Source organism: Carassius auratus, chromosome 20 (assembly GCF_003368295.1).
Source record: "Carassius auratus strain Wakin chromosome 20, ASM336829v1, whole genome shotgun sequence".
NCBI lineage: Eukaryota > Metazoa > Chordata > Actinopteri > Cypriniformes > Cyprinidae > Carassius > Carassius auratus.
In genome coordinates this window covers 2,487,342-2,506,870 of record NC_039262.1, presented here as the reverse complement: position 1 = coordinate 2,506,870, position 19,529 = coordinate 2,487,342, and the positions used below count along the sequence as shown (strand labels likewise).

The 19,529-nt window shown below is 39.2% G+C and overlaps 1 protein-coding gene across 1 annotated transcript in view; it reads right to left on the bottom strand.

Moving 5' to 3' along the window:
* LOC113037884 (afadin-like) overlaps window positions 1-19,529 on the bottom strand; it is a 129,524-nt gene that overhangs the window by 19,616 nt on the left and 90,379 nt on the right. The window contains 12 exon segments of the mRNA XM_026195214.1: window positions 4,377-4,457; window positions 6,277-6,380; window positions 6,684-6,882; window positions 7,234-7,377; window positions 8,187-8,452; window positions 9,241-9,335; window positions 10,308-10,453; window positions 11,250-11,270; window positions 13,420-13,625; window positions 15,090-15,145; window positions 16,306-16,409; window positions 16,497-16,566. Of these exon segments, the coding sequence (XP_026050999.1) occupies window positions 4,377-4,457; window positions 6,277-6,380; window positions 6,684-6,882; window positions 7,234-7,377; window positions 8,187-8,452; window positions 9,241-9,335; window positions 10,308-10,453; window positions 11,250-11,270; window positions 13,420-13,625; window positions 15,090-15,145; window positions 16,306-16,409; window positions 16,497-16,566 (1,492 nt within the window).

The window sequence follows — 19,529 nt, the reverse complement described above, 5'->3', positions numbered from 1 at the left end:
GGCATATCCAAATGTGTGCATATCCACATCTTGTGCTGTAAATAATATTTCACAGGTGCTAAATGCCTCATAAGCAAAAACAGAAACCGTTATTTATACAGCCTCTTCACAGTAGCAGGTTATTTGCCTTTCAGTGTGTCAGAGGGCAAAAGTCAGCAAACTTGGGGACAAACTGAATCTGTTTACTTTAGAACTGGCAGTGGCTACAAGATCTTCTTCACACACAACAGGGATGCCAAAAAAAAGCACATATTAATACCCTGCAAGCTACTGTCTGGCATAGTCAGCATGCGAAAATATGCTTGCATCTGCAGTGCAGACATTAGACATTAACAGGAAGGTGTTGAAGTCTGAAGGTGTTCACTGATAACAGTACTCGGAGCAGATGCTCAAACCACAGAACTCCAGCTTCCTTTGAAGGTCCTAAAGCCACATGGAAGCAAGCAAACAAAAGTCAACAGCTCCAAGGTCCCACCCTGATGCTTCCTGTCCATGGAAAAGCTTCCCAAACCTGCCATTGCAAATACAGGAAATTGGAAACCCAGCTTAGGCAAGACGAGTGCTTTGCAACAGAGGAAGAATTGAACTTCAGTCTTGTCCCCCTTTAGTCTCAAAACACTTGTGGCGTACTCTCTGTGGAATCGTATGTCAAATGCACAGCTTCCTGTTAAAGGTTTACAGTTGTGGATGTGATTGGTGAATGAAACCTTCAGGGAGCTGCACGTGTAGGCATAAACGATCTAGAGTAATTTGTTAACAGCCCCAGGGAGTCAAAGCAGTGCCTGACCTCTGACCGAGACGGTGGAGTCCACAGTGCACTAGGAAAAACAGAAAATACATCTATTCACTGGAACTTGACCTGCCACACTCATTTCCTGCCCTGATTAATCACCCACAACAAACACAGCAGTCAAGACAGTAGTTTGCTCCTGAATGTAGCTGGTCCTTACCGTCACGTCTAGACGACTGAGGCTGTCCGCTAATGGTGGGTGCAAAATATCATGACTAACATGAGAGGCTTTCAATAATGAGCTGCTTTCATCCGACGGACTCCATCACATCTGACTGGCCTCCATTTCGGCTCTAATGATCTGCAGACTCTTGGCTGCTGCTCAGGAACCAAACAAAGAGGTCTGTCTTCCTTCACGGTCCTCTGGCGGTGCGTTTAGAAAGCAGCTCCGTATTTTTGGACACAAAGAAAACATGTCTCCTTTGAATCTTTTATTGTAAAGAGACAGAATGATGTCCAAGACAAGAGTCACAACTTAATTTAAGGGTTCGGTTGTATGTGCAAGCTTGACATCGTTTTCATTCAAACATAAGAATGTCTCCAAGTTTTAATAACTAACAACTTGGGATTGTCCTCTCATATATTAAAATCGTGCAGCCCTTGGACAATGGCATAAATAGAATATAGTCGTCCAAAGGTTCTTGATTCCCTTCCACTCTCTCTGGACATGCAGAGTCAAGGTATGAAATGTCACATGATCATTTTGATGAATGCTAGGTGACAGCTTAAAGCAACTCTATTTAGACAATCGTAGGTGCTTGTCAGGTTTCATTTTGCCTGAGGACTGAAGTGAACTAGTTCTTGAGTATGGGCTGCACCCACAACTGTCAAAAGATCCTACCCTGAGCCACTAAAAAGAAGCGTTTTCATGGTCATGTTTTCTTTTGAACCTGCGAACCAAAACAAAGTCTTTGGTACACCGCCGCAGTGGGTTTCTCTTGGTTTCAATACAGATTAATAAAAGGTTAGGAGACATAACATTGCAGAGACGCCATGTTGGGCTGATATTCCGTTCTCCACTCTCCCGAGTCCTCAGGAAATCCAGGCTCACGTATGGGAGTCACATCCTTCAATTGTTGTCGTCCATGAGATCAAGAAGCGCACAGAGAAGGAAGTCAGTGAGCTATTGTGTGCCAAGTACACAAACAAACAAAAATTAGTTTTGCTTTGAAAAGAAAGGTTTGGCAATAAGAGAAAATCGATCCGGAAGGTTCTGATTCTTGTGGCAACAAGTCATTTCAGGGGCTAAAGAAGAACAAATCCAGAAATGTGGGAAAATGTCAGGTAAGCACTAGTCAAAGTGAAGTACTGAGGTCAGGATTTCCCTTATTCTTCCCCTAGAAACTCAACACCATCCCAAAAGAGCTGTTATCGCACAAACATCTGCAGCCTGAGCAAATCAAGCCCTGTGATGGTAGCACGGCCATCCAGCTGGACTGACCACGCCAGATTGTTTGCAACAAGTGATGATGAGTCACTAGCACTGTGGTATAATGCTTGTAAACATTGTCCCTGTGACCCTGATTGCAAGATTCCACAGTGTGCACAACCCATCACATCTAATGAAGAAACATACAGTACAAATTTATCTCAAACTAGCACAGAATGAAATGGAGATATGTACCTTAACTTATCTGTACAGTCACTCTTATGTGTGTTTTGTGCGTAAACTCGTATACAGTAGTTTTAAAAAATGTACCTCCTGTACAATGTGTACGTGCGTGTTTGTGCACTCTGGTCGCAAGATACTGTTTACATTGGCAAAACCTTACTTTCCCACACTTGATAACAGTCACTGGAATTAATGTGTGCAAGTGTACATGTCCTCGTCTGGAAATATATGAAGTAAAACTACCATGACATAAAAACTTTCACAATAATCTTGATACCAAAAAACAACAGATGATACTTTTACAGAATTTACTGATCTTTATTAAAGTTAATTTTTACTCATGCTAAAATATGTCTGTAGTATAAATTACCTTTAGTTGAATTAGATTAAATGAACAAACAATTGCGAATTTATGAAAGAAGTAAACCAGTGTAAATGAACACTGGGCCTTATGTAGTTTATGATAAACAATGCAAATGGCAAACAAACTAAAACCACCATGCTGAGTTTTTAGCACACCATTAATCTCTCAGCGTTTACTTGCTCACTCTACCACATTAAAAAGACACACACTCCATGTCAAGTGGTTTCTTACCGGCTCCTTCCTCCCAACCACAGAGAACCACATGGTGCTGCGCTCCGGAGAATGAACTGAGGAATCAACTAATAGCGGTCCAGGAAAACTCTTTCAAAAGCAGGCCATGCTAAACACAATATGAAAATATCTGAAGCCAGAGTAGGAGATACCACACCAAGACTGTCATTTAAGAGAAACTCCCACGACACACTAACAGTTATGTGAAGTTTAACGGTGCTCCCAGCTGCGTCCCAGCTCAACACCGGGACAAACCACCTCTCCTCTTTAGATCCTCCCCTTTGTCCCCAGTGCATGCCTTACACCCCTTTCTTCACTCCTCCTTTCCTTCTCCTCCCATTTTTCACTCCTTCCCTCCCTTCTTTTCCTCCGTTCTACCACTACCAAACTTTATGCTTCCTTGGAGACACTCACATATGAAAATAGAAGCAGTAAAAGGGAGGTTTTGCTATGAAAATAAACTGTTCCTGTTAACCCCTTTCCCCTCCCACTACACCTCCCTTGCTTGCCTCTTCTATGTCCCTGAACCTGACACACATTGGTTGGGGAAAATGCTCTTCAGTCCACCAAAAGTGGTGAAACACAAGCTACTGAACATATGCAACTGTCTGTTCCATATAACAAACTAAAAAATTCTCGATTTGAAAAAAAAAAAATATGTCTTGCACAGTAAAATTGTAAACTGGTCAATGTTGGATCTGCAAGCACTTTCTAACAGGATATTAGTCATACTAGTAAGTTTAGAGTATAAACACAACCTTAATTTGCAATGTTGACATCGAAACTAACGAAACAAATCGAAACTTTTTATGCTCGACAAGCACAACTGGTGGAATCATGCAAAACAATTTAATATTTAAGCCTATTAACTGTGTTGTAAACTCCAACATAAAAGACTGTATTTTGTAAAGGGGTGACGACCAAGAAGACATTTCCTACTGCGGAAGCAGCAGACTAGAACAGCGCTCAGTCTTAGAAGGAAACAGAAAGATTTGCTTATGACTCCGTTTGGTATTTGAATGTTTGACAAGCACACAGACCAGCTTGTGACTGAATCAAACAAAAGCATGTTCTCTTGATCCGAGCCTAGGAAACCATGCCACACCTTTACTTCCTACTACGAATATAGCACCCACCAACCCCAGAAACCAAAAGCCAATCATCAAAAAGTTTAAATTGTTCTCATTAACTGTGTCAAACTAATCAGATCTAGTTGTATGCCAAAACCAGATGATCTCTTCAAGGATTTAGGGTTTCATTCACTTACTCTGTAGATTAATATTTATCACACATCCATGCAAGATGATCACAGACATTGAAAGTGGAGTAATATTACACAATAAACATCACTAATAAGTAATAAAACAATCAGTTCTTACCTTGGCCGCCACAATACTGAGGCCCATCCCATTGTGTTTCTTCAAAGTCACTGTCACAATTTCCGGTTCCTTCCGCATTGGCTGTAGAGAGAGCAGACAGGTGATTTAACTTGGGGCGGGAAAGTCACTATTGTAACTTTTCAGTTTTAGGTCCACAACGCTTCTGGAAGCTGCGTCTGGTGGCTGTTCCTAGAGCAAACTGAGCTAAGAAGAGGAGGAGGAGTAGAGAAAATTAGGGAGGTTCTACCACTGCTGGTTCTCAGAGCACAGCCGACCGCAGAGCGAAACGGCGGGCGCTGGAGACGAGTCAAAAATGAAAGCCACATGCGTTGGCTCCAGAGTGCATAAGGCCTCAGTGGGCTCGCTTACGCACAGGCAGGGCCTGAGAGAAACAGACCAGCTTTTCGTGCCATGGCTTCTCCTTTAGCGAGCCCCAGTGCGTAAATGGTGCACATGACATGCATTCATTGTACAGGGAACTTTAGCTATGCTGCCAGTCTGTATTGTTGAGTACAGCTTGGGGGGCTGAGAGCAGAGCTGGATTAAAGCACAGTGGAGCTTTATGAACACTGATGGGTAATTCAAGGAAAAATCTTTGGGTCCCTTTGGTAAGGTTAACAAAAGCAACAGGGCAAGCTTTTTTAGCTTAGTTAAAGCATGTTCCCTTCGAAAATGATTTTCTGGCATAGCTATCTTAATTAATGCAAAGACTACCATAATCACAACTACACCAGACACCAAAAACAGCTATTGGACCAATATATTTGCTATTGGTCAACATTTTATCTGGCCTAGATGATGTCTGTCAAAAATAGGGGTGCTCCGATCACGATCGGACCGATCGTTAATGCGCATCTCGTCAGTAAAGCCGGTTCTCTAATCAGCGGTTAATTCCATCAGGTGCGTGATTTCACATAGAGCAGCTGTTACTACACAGAGCCGTTGTTAACTGAGAAGATGCGCCAAAAAAACGCTGAAAATGAAGTGGATTTGCGCATCTTCTCTATTAACAACGGCTCTGTGTAGTAACAGCTGCTCTATGTGAAATCAGGCACCTGATGGAATTAACCGCTGATTAGAAAACCGGCTTTACTGACGAGATGCGCATAACGATCGGCCGATCGTGATCGGAGCACCCCTAGTCAAAAAGGAAAGATGCTTCAAGTGATCACTTGATCATATATGTTTTTTAAATCTTTAAAATAATGTGTGGTAATGCACAGACAGTACGTCCAGAAACTGCAAACAAGGTCGAATTTGATTTCATGGCAAAATCTCATGTGTTCAATATGTAAGTTTACGGTAAGCATTGGTCCTGGGATGGCTTTAAGGAAGGGATGTGGGAGTGGGTGGGTTGGTTTGGCACACGATCAGGCTGCGTTCATTAGATTTCTGTGTGGTATTTAAATATGCTCCGAGCTCCAGCTCTGTCTGCTGTAGAGCAGCCCAACATTATGTAAAAAATAAATAAAAATAAGATTATGACATTAAGTAAAAAAATCCCTATGTAAAAATACGAGAGACAGTAAAAACAGGCTAAATACAGGGAAGGAGCATTTAAGGGCTTAGTGTGTTCAGGGTGAGGAGAAAGATATAATTTACAGCCAGTGCTTGGGCACTATGGTCAAATATTGTCCTCTGTGGTGTAACTAGTGTGGGCTGGAATATAAGAGAATGTTAACTTGACAGAACACACTCTATAAACTGACATTAATTATTCCTTGATGCCGTTTTGCAAATATCTGTCTAGTATTGGGTTTTATATAAAAATAAATAATTTTTAATTTAAATGCTAAATTCTGTTTTCTGATGCCCTCAAAGACAAATCCATCTACAAATATACCCATCTATATATCTATCCTTCCATCTACCTATCTATCTATCGATCATAGTAACTTACCAGTTCTGACGTGTCAGATGAGAAGTGACTGTCACAATCAGCTCCTTCGAAATAGATGGTCCAAGTTCCTGGAGAGCGTGGATGAGGTGTCAATCGACAAAAACCTGGAGGACAACGAGCAGATCAGAACACATCCACTAAACGTTAAAACTTTAAATCCACTGCTCTCTCACTGTCTTTGTCACACACCTGTAAAAACGCACACACAGTTTCGCTCTCTTGAAAAAACAAATAGACTGCTGAACACAACCTTAACAAACCACATTCCACTGGCATCACGTCAGCCTTAATCAAACACAACAACCTCTGATTCACCGTCCACCTGATACTTATTGTGCGCGCCACAACTGACATCAAATGCTCTGAAAACTTCTTTAGAATGGCAGCACTCGGTTTATCATCCATACCTCTCTGGCAAAGCGGCTCTAGGAACTCTTGGAATCCGTTGGGAATGTTCCGCACCACGTCACATGAGTAGCCATCCTCAGGCAGTAGGAAAGGCAGCTGGAGGTCAGGGTCCTCTTCAAGCTGCACTTCCCGCCCATCACTTCGGGCCAGTTCGTCCGCCGTGTTCTCGGCCACGGCCACCACGTGATCAATCAGCTCCTGTGTGGATGAAAGGAACAATGATCATAATGTTTCATAAGAGTTCTACTAAAACTTGACATGCATCTGCTCTTCTCCTCCATCTCTGATTTGCTTTGAAAAGCGAGTTTTGCAAAGATGGGGTGTATCTGGGAGATGTTCCAGAACAGCTAACATCAGTTACAGCACCTTTTGCAGTAATGAGTTTAATATTTCACATCAAACAAGGTCGTCACATTGTGAGAAACCCTGAGGTTAGAGGAAATAAGCAGAGCTACTGTGAAAGTGCAGAACACCTGGTTCAGTTTATCTCTAAAAGGACACGTGTCATCAGACCAGGACCACACGGCCAAAATGAGACCGTTCACTTACAGGAGGAATGTAGGGTTCATCAGGAGCGCAGTGGTAGTTGCTCAGCAGAGCATTGAGCTGCAGAGAGTTGAGCTTGAAGCAGGTGTTGTTGATGTTCTGCACATCTTGCATGGAGTATTTGTCCATAGTGAGGAGGGTTGTTGCCTAAAGAAAGAAGGGGACAGTTACTGGTTCATAGTCCATCTAACTAGGACAAAGGGTTTTAAAACTTTCAGGTCAAATGCCCACTTCAAGAACAAGAACATCCTAGAAGTACCATGTAGATACAATCAATATTCTCTCCAAGAAAGAACATAGTCTATTACCATGTTTTACAGACAAATCTGTATTAAAATGGTATACAGTATATTACAAATAAGAAAACATAAATTAATTTTAATAAACAAACCATTACCACTAGTAGTTCTACTACTACTACAGTATTTTAGAATGGTACATGTTCACCACAGGTTTCTACAATAATACAGTTATATTAATATAGTTGGTTTGCACTAAATTTGCTGTTGGGAAAAATAAAAAACCCTCAATTTGCCAAATATCAAATATTTTAATTGTAATTTTGGTAACACTTTAGTATAGGGTCCAATTCACACTAATAAGTAGTTGCTTATTAGCATGCCTATTATTAACATATTGGCTGTTTATTAGTGCTTATAAAGTACATATAATGCATGACATCCATAACCCTACCCAATACCCTAAGCTTAACAACTACCTTATAAACTATGAATAAGCAGCAAATAAGAAGTTAATTGAGGCAAAAGTCATAGTTAATGGTTAGTTAATAGTGAGAATTGGACCCTAAAATAAAGTGTGATCGTAATATTTTTTTTTTTAAGAGTTGTTCAGTGTAATCATGTTCTACTAGTTCTACAGCTTCAGTTTCGGAACTTTCACGCTTAGTAACACATCCAGCTGTGTCCGCACCAAAGATCAGTTTCTGCATGTGGTACCTGGACTATGCGACTGAGGTGGCAGTCTGCGGCCAGCTCCAAACCCTGTTTCTCAGCCCATGCCTCGATGTGGCTGAGCTGCTGTCGCAGGATGGCGCCCCAGTAGTGCGAGCACAGGCCCGAGTCGGCCTCCGTCACCAGCTTGTTAAAGAGCCACATGTTGATGAAGTGGAAGAGCTGGGAAAACAGCTGAATGGTGAGGGCCGCATTGACACGACACCGCCGCAGAAGAGACATGGCGCCCGTTAGCGTGTGCAGAACGTCCTCTGTGGAAAAGAGGAAAGTCAGGGCCTTTAATACTATAGAAACAGAAACAATACCATCTTTCCTTGCAATTATAATGGTGCAATGTTAAGAACTACCTCTATTAGCTGGGACAGATATTTATACAGAAGGTTGAAAAATGTTAATTCTCCTTGTACACCTCTTGTTGTTTTTCCTTTTTGTGGTTGGTTCTTGATGTGAATCACATTGTTCCTCGTCAAAATGGTTAGGAAACACTCTTCTAGAGAACTAGAAGTGCTGCTATATTGCTTAAGATGTTTTGCATGGTTCTGGTTCATTTCAGCATATTTCTGTGTTGCTTGAGATGTTGATACTGCTCTAGTCAAGAGGGCATGTTTGTCCATTTGTCCAAGTCATTTAGTTGAAATAGATTAGTCAACAAAGACATTAAGATGTTGTAAGTTCCTGTAAAGGAACTAAAAGATATCACTGTTTTGGGTAGAATATATCTGCGGTTTAGTTTCAAAACCAACAGTAGGTGGGCCTCTCCTTCAAATGTGATTCCTTTAACAAAATCCACTAATTTACTAAACTTTATACATGATAGCTGAAAAACGGCAACTGTTGATGAATCTTACACTGTTACTAAACTGAACTAAATCAATACTGAACTGACTTGAGATGAATGATACCCTTAGAGCTGCTTTACATTGCAGAATTAGTTTACACCCTCTATTAGTTTATTACCTAAAGCTATCTGTTTTATAAAAAGCACTATATAAATAAAGGTGACTTGCATCTGAAAACATGAGACTGGGTCTCTGCTCACCTATCTTGGGCCTCTGTGGGTTCTGTTCGTCGGGATCTTCCAGGAAAGCAGGCATGTAGTTATTCAGATCCGACTGCAAGCAGTGCACCAGGTATCTGCAGGAGCACACATTATTTAGTGTCCATATTTCCACCATCAAGGGCCTAAAGAAACTTCCTGAAGAATCCCACAGTAAATCTGAGACCTGGCCGCTTCACAAACCGCACGACCCGCACAAAAGCGCAGTTGTTTCAGCTGGTCATTCCAGTGCCTAAAGGAAACGGAGGCACTCCGACCACATTGTTTGAGCTGAAAACCGGCCCCAGGACCGTAACTCTCTGTCATACACCCAAACTACAGCTCAGCCAATACAAACCAGACCCAGAACATTCCTTACATTCAGCACATCCTGCCGCCTGATAATGGTTACAGGAACACAGTATGAACTTAGCTGAAAAACCACTTTTGTAATTGACCAATTACAATTAAATGGATTGTTTTCACATGATACGTAAATAGTCCTGAAATTGATCAAGAATTTATTATTTAAAGGTTTAATTTGCATTTTATTTACAATATTTAATTTCAATACATACATATTTATTTTATAACATTTTATATAACAAACATTTTTTTAATTGAAGATTTTATTTACTCCTATTATATATGCACACTAATTGGTTCATATATATTTATATATACACACACTGTGTACATTAATATGTGCACATAAATACACATGCATGAATATATTTAAGAAAAACATAGTATGTTTATATATTAAATATATTTTTATACTATATAAATTATTAGAATATAAACACATGCATGTTAATATTTTCTAAATATATACTGTATGTGTGTGTCTTTATATGCATAATAAATATAGACCGTAGCCTCACATATATATGTACCCTAAACTTTTATTTTGGATGCGATTCGTAGCGATTAATCATTGCCCAGAACTTTAAATTCTATTTGAATAAATATAATATGAACTGAAGTATGCTGTATAAGATCTCAGCTCACTAGGTTTTGAAACACAGGTAATGTTTAGTGTAAATACTAATGTGCATGCAAACACTCACTTAAAAGCCATCTGAACCAGGTGAGCGAGGACATCCTGTGCATCTAGTGTGATGCGACTCAGATCCTTGTCCTGTTTGATGAAATTCAGCAGCTCTGAGGCATTAGCCATCCAGAAGGCCAGAGCCCCGGCGATGTTCTTCTGTTTCTGTAATGCACAGAGATGGGCCGTTACACACAGCTAAAGTAAAACAATCTGATGTACAAACAACAAAGAAAAGAGTTACAGCCATGAGAAGCACTGAGTAGCACTCCCGGGATAGACATGTGCCTCTGTCCAACCCTCCCTGCCTCCAACAACCAGTCACCGCGTCCCGACAGAGTAGAAATCATTCACGTGTTACAGTTAGCTCAAGCTAGGCTCGACTGACTGGGAAGCTGCGGTGACTGGTGGCTCTGGGTCCCACATCCCTGCAATACAGAGAAGGGATACACACGATCCGGAAGCAACCGGACCTCTGTGTATACCTGCACACATCTATCCCACATGACGACGACAGCAATCCCCCCGCCCCGACCCTCCCGAATACATCATACTGGCCACAGGACGCATCCATAAGAACAATGACGTTAACCACAGACATGAAGTCAAATGAAAAGGAAATTAAAAGTTTCCAAACAGAGCAAAAGAACATGGGGTAGTCTCTCATCCACATTGAAGTGCAGTAAGCAGAGGTCAAAAATGGAAGATGCCGCTATTAAAATGTTGCCGCAATCAGAGTTTGTTTTTAGTATCACATGGTCCAGCTTGAGTCGTAATGGGTGGTTATGAACGATTGCGTCCAGCTGTAGGAGGAGGGATTACTTAGTTGGCTTGGGTTGTTTGCTTTCTGTTATGGGGGGATAAAAGAGGGATGGAAGACGGAGCCAAGCCGACAGATAGAGAACAGAGAGAGAGAGAAACAGGAAGAATGAGACGCCTCCCTAACAGTGCAAACTCCTACCTGATCACCTTCAGCAATCTCCTGTAGAGATAGTAGGTATGGGGGAAGAGGGGGTGGGGGGGTGGACAGACATCCGACAGGACAGAGAGAGAGACTGTCAACAACAGCGATGGCATGGGACAGAATTCACAGGCATGTAAACACAGACATTCACTCTCACACAGGACAGGACAGGTCACATCATCATCTTCTCACACTCACTGCCGTACGGGACGTCCCAGTCATCTAGAGCTTCTTTTTCTTTTCTTTTTTACTCGATTTACAGGATAAATGCTCTTTTTTTAACTTCAATAAGAAATTGCTAAATATTCCTTAAGCATAAAAGACTACTTTCAAAAATCTTTTGAACAATAATGCAAATGTTATGCTAAAGAAATCATGAAATATATTTTTTTAATAACTAGCAGTAACAAGCACCTAAAGAGTGTTATTTTTGTTTTAAGAGAAAACTATGATTTTATAACTTCTGATGTTAACCATCAGGATTTGACTAATGACGAACCTACTACTGAACATTTTGATCTGAGTAGATAGAAAGTAACTTCCCCAAAAAAAAAACCTTATTCCAAATATCCTAAGTATTGCTACCAAGACTTGAATTATGTCACTCTCTTTCTGAGATTGTTTCTTGTTTTCTAAGATTAGGTCTTAAACACGTGAGGCTTAAGATTTGGGATATACCAAAATTTCAGAAAAAGAAGATCAACATTTGAATGGATTATGACACTTATGAAGAAACACTGCATCCATTTATATAATATTTCTGTTTTCTCGTTTTAGATGCTGAATTCCATCTAGTCTTGTAACTGGCAGTCTTTACAACTGTAAAATGGAAGATTTATTTAAAAAAAAAACAATTTGCATTTGAACATTGCTGTCACACTATGAGATATACAGTTTGAACACCTGGGTGGGCCACTCAAACCCGCAGGGGCTGAGCAAAGAAGATAAATAAACAGAGAGCATGTGGACCTCATTTCTGAACTGTAAAGAGGAGTTTACATAGATATTTGTGGTGAGTAAATGATAGAAGTCAAAATTGGCAATCCAATGAGGCCATATGCATTGAATTGACAGTCCAGAAAAAAAGCTTACATTTATGCAAATGAGCAACGACTCCTCGTTCATGTTACTGTGAGCGATTTCACTGTTCTGTAGAATTTGTGTCCGGCCGTAATTTGTAATTATTATCAGTGAGCGTGATTCATGATTCAATGAGTCTGATTCATGCACTTATAATCAGTCTCGTTCAGGATATTTACAAGAAAGGTTTGGAGTGAGCACAATTTTTTTTTTGGAAGGAACTGAATAATTGTATTCAGCAAGGGATGCATTGAATTAATCCAAATTGACAGTAAAAGCATTTGTAATGTTACAAAAGATTTAGAACTTTCTATACATCAAAGAATCTTGAAAAAATTTATCAAATGGCTCAAACAGCATAATAATAACTGTTTCAAGCAGCAAATCTACATATTTCTAAATAATTTCTAAAGACTGTAGTAGTAGTAGATTACATTTTAAAACGTACTCTTATAGAAAACAGAAATTTTGAACTATAATATTTCACAAGATTGTTTTATTGTATTTTTTTAAATAAAAAAATCAGCCTAGGTGAGAATAAGAAATTACTTTCAAATACATTAAAAATTAAATAAATCCTTGCCGACCCCAAACGTTTAATCAGCAATGTATATACAAACATTTCTTCTTTCAGAGGTAAATTCACCAGAGGAAAAAAGCCGTTCTAATTTTACATATATAGCAACTTGGTGACAATCGGAAACTGTTGAACCAAGCACTGCTGGGAAAACGTAGTGCATGAATCAGGTAAAACAAGGCACAGAGACACAAACACACACACGTACAGACATCCAGATACAAACAAACACAGGGGAAACACTGAGTGCTGTAGTTAAAGCACTGTTTGCTGAGACAATGACCTGAATCGATGAAAGCAGAGTGAAACAAGCTTTAACACTACAACTACAAAAGCATGTACTATAATGTAACTTCACAGACAAATCTCTACATCAGAGCTACAGCGAAATCTCTAAAGTATAAATAATACAGTTTTAATATAATAGTCACAACATCCACTGTAAAAAATCATTCAGATGAGATAGATTACAATCAGAAGATTATTCTAGTAAAAATGGCCAACACCCACCTGGATAACTCCTTCCATCATGCTCACCATCTTGTTGACAATGGCGATGACCTTGTGTGTTCTCTCGGAGGGGCTGATGTCGGGCCGGTATTGGCTGGACATGACGTAGCGGCAGGTCATGTACAGCACATAGGTGGGAGACAGCTTGAAATGCACCGTTGAGCTGTTGGTGTAGTTAATGATGGCAGACAGGAAGGCATCCTCGGCTATGGGGGGTGGATCATGGGATAGAGGAAGCAGAGAGAGTTTAAATTGGGATGGATCAAGAAGCTCTGGTGAAAGACGTTAGCATGCAAGTATATTTTAAATATAATATATTGCACTTGCATGTTTTTTTGTTTTGTTTTTTTGAGCCTGTGACCTGAGCTCCATTTCTGATAACACTATATTATAACTGACAGTGAAAAGCATGTGGAAACATCTACTGTAGTATAACAGTTCATTACAATAGAATTTCGTTTTGCAAATTATACGTGTTGTTTGATGACATGTAGTTTATTATTTTTTCTTTTATAAGCTGCTCAGCTGTATCAGATTTGAAGACTGAAACTAAGAAACACATAAAAATAACATGACATAACATAACCATGAAGATATAACACAACAAAACAAACCACCACACATTTCATTACGCAACATACCTATATCACATCATAACACAAATCATGACTGTCATGACACATAAATATCAGCCGATAATTAATGTTCATCTCGTCAGTAAAGCCAGTTCTCTAATCAGCGGTAAAATCCATCATGATTTCACATGGAGCAGCTGTTACTACACAGAGCCTTTGTTAACTGCCAAACTGCGCAAATTCACATTCATTATCAGCATGGAATTATAGGCTTTACTGACGAGATGCGCATTCATTATCGGCCGATATTTATCGTGCACCCCTATATAACTCAACATAAAACCATAACATTTCAACACATAACATGACCCCACATATTACCATAATATGTAATATATAATATAATATGACACATAACATGCTCTATGTGAAATAAGACACAACATACAACCACAAGACAAAGTAACAACACATAACAGGATTTTGTCATCTTATTTTGTGATGCTTTGAGCCAAATATGTAAACTGTAATGTACAAATGCGAATGAAACGTATAGTGAGTGATTATCTGCAGTGGGTTGTGATGTGCCAGCGGTACTAGGCTCAGTCCATCCATGCAGCTACACAAAAGGAAATGGCTGGCTTCTGGCATAAAACTCACTTCTGCCACCTAATGGCATGGTGGAACAATTAAATATTCTATTATAATTTCTGCATTTAGTTTTTTTAGGGACAGAAAAAATTTGATCAATTACAATATAATTTATCTTGAACTGACTAAATGATAAAACCAGTTTTCTAGCAATCATCAATACTCCCCATCCACTGATCTATGAGGCAGCAAACTATGAGTGTTTCCTAGAATTAGCTGGTTGTTTTGCTTTATAATCAGCAGAGCCAATAAAAGAAACAGCGTGAATGCATTAACCAGGTCAAGTGGAAATACTATGTTGTGTCTGCAACACCCGAAAAAGGCCAATGACAAAACATACAAATACACACCAGACAAATCACATGACCCAGTTCAGATCAGATCGCTGAAATCAAACCAGCACAGATGAATTGGTTTTGCTTTGCACGTGGATTTGGTACTCACAGTTTTCCCTGAACTCTATGCTGGCCGGCAGAATGAGTTCTGGGCCATCCTGGGACCTGCAGGGAAAGAATTGTTGCTCGATGAACCAGTTGAGATAGGACAGATTGACACCGCTGTCTACAGACGCCCACCGCTCCAGAGACCCTGCTCCTGTCCTGCCATACAACATCCTGTCACAGATGCCAAACTGTGCTGTGTGTGTTTGAATGAGCATTCTCATCTCCACTGGATTATTGATGACAAGACTGAAGCCAGGTGAGCGGCGGGCTCAGGTGTCTCAGGTTCAGACAGAGGAAGAGGGTTAGGTTACATATAAAGACCTGTACCCTGCGCTGACTCCATAGAGACCCTCGCTGACTGACAGCTGATGTGCACAAAACAGAGAATGGAACTAACATGCCATTGCTTTCTATGTCATTAACTACATTATTTGTTTTCACATTTTCTACTCTACCTGCAGAGGAAAATCCACAGGATTCTTAGTTCTTAGCATTTTCAAGATCATCCAAATAAAAGATAATAAATAAAAAAGATTAAAATAATAATTAATTGTGAAAAATATTGTAAGGTTAGAATCATTTACTTAAAAAATTACAATAAAAAAATAATATATATATATTTCACATTACTTTTTATTTAAACATTGTAAAACAAACTGTATTAAGTTTTTCAGAATTTTTAGGCTTTACTTTGCATCATTCATTTGCATAATTATTTGATTATTTCCTCTTTCTTTTGGACCATTATGAACAACCCAACAGGTTGCTTTAATTTTCTGTCCATTATTCTTAGAAAAATAATAATTAAGTAACATTAACATAATACATAATTAAAAGTGCTGTGAAATTTAACCCTACACTCATATTTATAACTAAAATAATAATCAGATTAGTCAAAAATATTTACATTTTACTTGGAATGTCAAGGTTAACTATTATATAAGTTAATCTGAAAAAATTATCAGAACCCTAAAGGCTGACGGGTCAAACAGTCGAGACACTTAACAAAAATCATGTATCAAACTGAATAAATACACATATTAGCTTGTTTTCTTTCTGAAATACATGAAATTAATTGCAGTTAAATATTTTAAATGTTTGATGGCCTCAAATCTCTCCATGTGATGGTCAAGAACTCAATTTTTCAAAACTACAGAACAAAATCGAAATGGCCCAACTATGAAAAATGAAGCACACCAAGTCAACAGAATTCTTACCTTCCGTCATGTTTGTTAAAGTCCTGTTGTTCTCCTCTAATCATGGGTTTCACCAGGCCTCTTTCACTGTTTCCTGAGCGCTCCATCTCCAGCTTCCCTGAGCTCTGAAACCACCAAATATCCCATCAGAGACCCAACACAGACAACATAAGAACATGCAGAGATCCCAAAGAAGCAGGAAGATGTGGCACCTTGCTTGTAGGGAGAGCGGAGCTGCTATGAACGTCCCCGTGAAGGTCAAAGGTCGTCTCTGGGACACTTCTGAAACCGAGAGAAATAGGGGGGGTAATGCAGTTAATCATTTCAGCAGATGACAAGGAAATAAACAGTAGTATCAGTGGCCAAACAAACAGACACACACACAATATAACCACCTGCATATGCTCTAAAACACACAATTACATAAAACCTGAGCTGAATGGAAAGTCAAACAAAAGCAGCGGCTCACAGCTCCACGAACACCCGGATACATGTGGGTGTGTGTGTGTTTATGAGCACTGAACACAATCAATAACTCGCCGGCATTCTAACCAGACTAAATGAATGAGCAGAGCCCCACAACCTTAAGATACACCCACACAGTGTTTGAACAAAATTACTATAAATTACAAAATTACAAGGCTACCGGGTTTCCAGCCCTTTGCATTCAGATGTAGAGACATATTCAGGTATCATCTATATAGCAGCTTGGGAGTCATTTCCATGAAATTAATTACATTTCCAGCTTGAAATGCTTTACATATTAAATAACCGCGTAAATATCCATTTTGGATAATCGAATAAATTAAATAATTTACAAATTTAAAGTAGCTACAGTACTTTTTAAGAGAACTTGGACACAAAGCAAAACATATTATACTGATCATAAAATAAGCCTGGCATCAATGTGAAAACAGCTTTGTGTTATGTAACTCCAAACAGTACAAGTAACATTGCAAAATGTAGAGCTCTGACTTTATTAAGCCCCAAAAACACCCTGTATTGTGATGTTTTAATGCTACAAGTGACATTTTACAAACAATCCTTTTAAATAAGGTTTAAGGTTAAATATTTGTTTTTACATTATTTTCGATCACGTAAATGCAGCCTTGATGAGCGCAAGAAACCTATTTTTAAAAAATCCTACCCACCCCAAACTTGAAATGCAGCACATATATAACTATTCTTGGCATTTACCTGCAGTATGAATAAACACGCCATAACACAAATCAGTCAAATCAGATATTACAAGGACTGAGCCATCAGCAAGTGTCCATGTCCTGGAATGAGCAGTACTGTAATCCAGCAGAACGTCAGGACATCAGATTAGAGATTCTGCTTACCGCCACAAACACGTTCAACAAGGACACATGTTTTCACATCAAATCAATGCAGGACATGAACCTAATTGGACCTAGACATTACGGGCGAATGGCCTGAAATGAACGCAGATCTAATTACTGCACATTCACATGCATGCCAATAGGATGCACATGGGATTACTTTGCATTAAAAGTTGTGTTAAAAAAACTCATTTAAAACAAGAAACATGAATTAAATTCTAGAAAAGATTTATAAAGAAGCTAAACAGGGGAAAGTTCACATGTTCTAACAAAGTCAAAATAACAATAATAATAAACTATTACTAATGAGGAGGGCTGGGAAAATAAGTGTGTGTAAAGCAATTAATGTTGACTGTTCAACGCATTAAAATGAACTCAATCAATGTACTGTAAACTTTTTTATATATATATATATCCTGAGGCTACACTGTTTTCCCCCCACATTTCACACAAACATAATAAACTTATGAATCCTTATTATATTATAGTGTTTGGGGATTTTTTAAAAATAAATTAATACTTTCAATTAGCAAAGATGTATTTATTCGATCAGAAATGACAGTAAAGAAATTTATAATGTTACAAAAGATTTCTTTTTTAAATAAATGTTGTTCTTTTGAACAGTATCCTGCATCCCAAAAAAATCTTGTTGACCCCAAACTTTTGAATGATAGTGTATGTGAATGTGTGTGTGTGTGTGTTGCATTAATGCAATATAAACACAGGTTTCTGAACAAACCTACATGCTTAATTAAACTTCAAACAACATGTTTTAATTAGCATTTTATGATCAGATAAACCGAAACACAGTACTGTTAATAGTTTATAGGAAACAAACATGCATATCAAATCTTCATAGTCACCTGATAACTCAAGTGGAGCGTTTATACGTGTAAAATGTGCATGAACTCACCAGGACAGCTCTACACCCCTCTTGCTCCAGTCTGATATGTTTAACAGTGGATTACGGTGAAGTGTGTGTTGGTGGGAGTGTCACTACACTCCGCCCTGTCCCAAACACACGGTTTCTCTCTGAAATGACACGGGACACACCCCTCTCCAACCCACGCTGATCAGATTATAGAGTCTCTCAGCGCCTGTGGCCAACATAACCTTCCGCTCACCCTGTCCTCGTCACTCTCCCAGCCTCTTTTCCAACAGTTCTCACAGTAAAGGCTACGTTTAACACTAGAAATCTGACAGGACGGTCACTGTAGAGATAATCCATGTGCAAAACCTGAGGAACTCCTGTTGTTATGGAAGCAGAGCATCCCGTAACACAACTTGCACTGGTTGTTCAGAGAGACACATACACATCAAAGTGAGAACAAACAAACCAGAACACGCTCGCAAGACACTTAGACATCGAAATAGTGCCATCTAATGGCTCCACAAGTACAAAACACCTCATGAGCAACTGTGTGTTTGTTTTCCACTTGACATTCCACAAAAGACGCATTATTACGATATTTCATAATCACTTTCAAGTCTCACTCCATCTCTTGGAACTAAACCATTGGTTTTTGCTACTGTACCTTTAAGATGGCAGAAACTGGTGTCAAAACTGAATGATTTATCTGCTCTGGTCCTGTGACGTGTAAACTATGTCTGTAAAGAACCTGCATATCACTGAAGCTCTTAAAGCCTGAATAAAAACATGATAAGACACAATAAACAGGCTCTCCTAAACTGTCCTTAAATGTAGCACTGGAAAGATTCATTTAGCTGAATCGCATCATACAGATGATTCATCTGAATCAAGTGATTTAAAAGAATGATTCACGATCCATTCCATGATCTGCCGAAGTCATAGGTTCATCATTTTTATAATTAAAGGTGGCTGTTCAACATTTTTTTGACTCTGATATAAAAGCCAAAGTGCTTTATAGTTGTGTTAGTTCC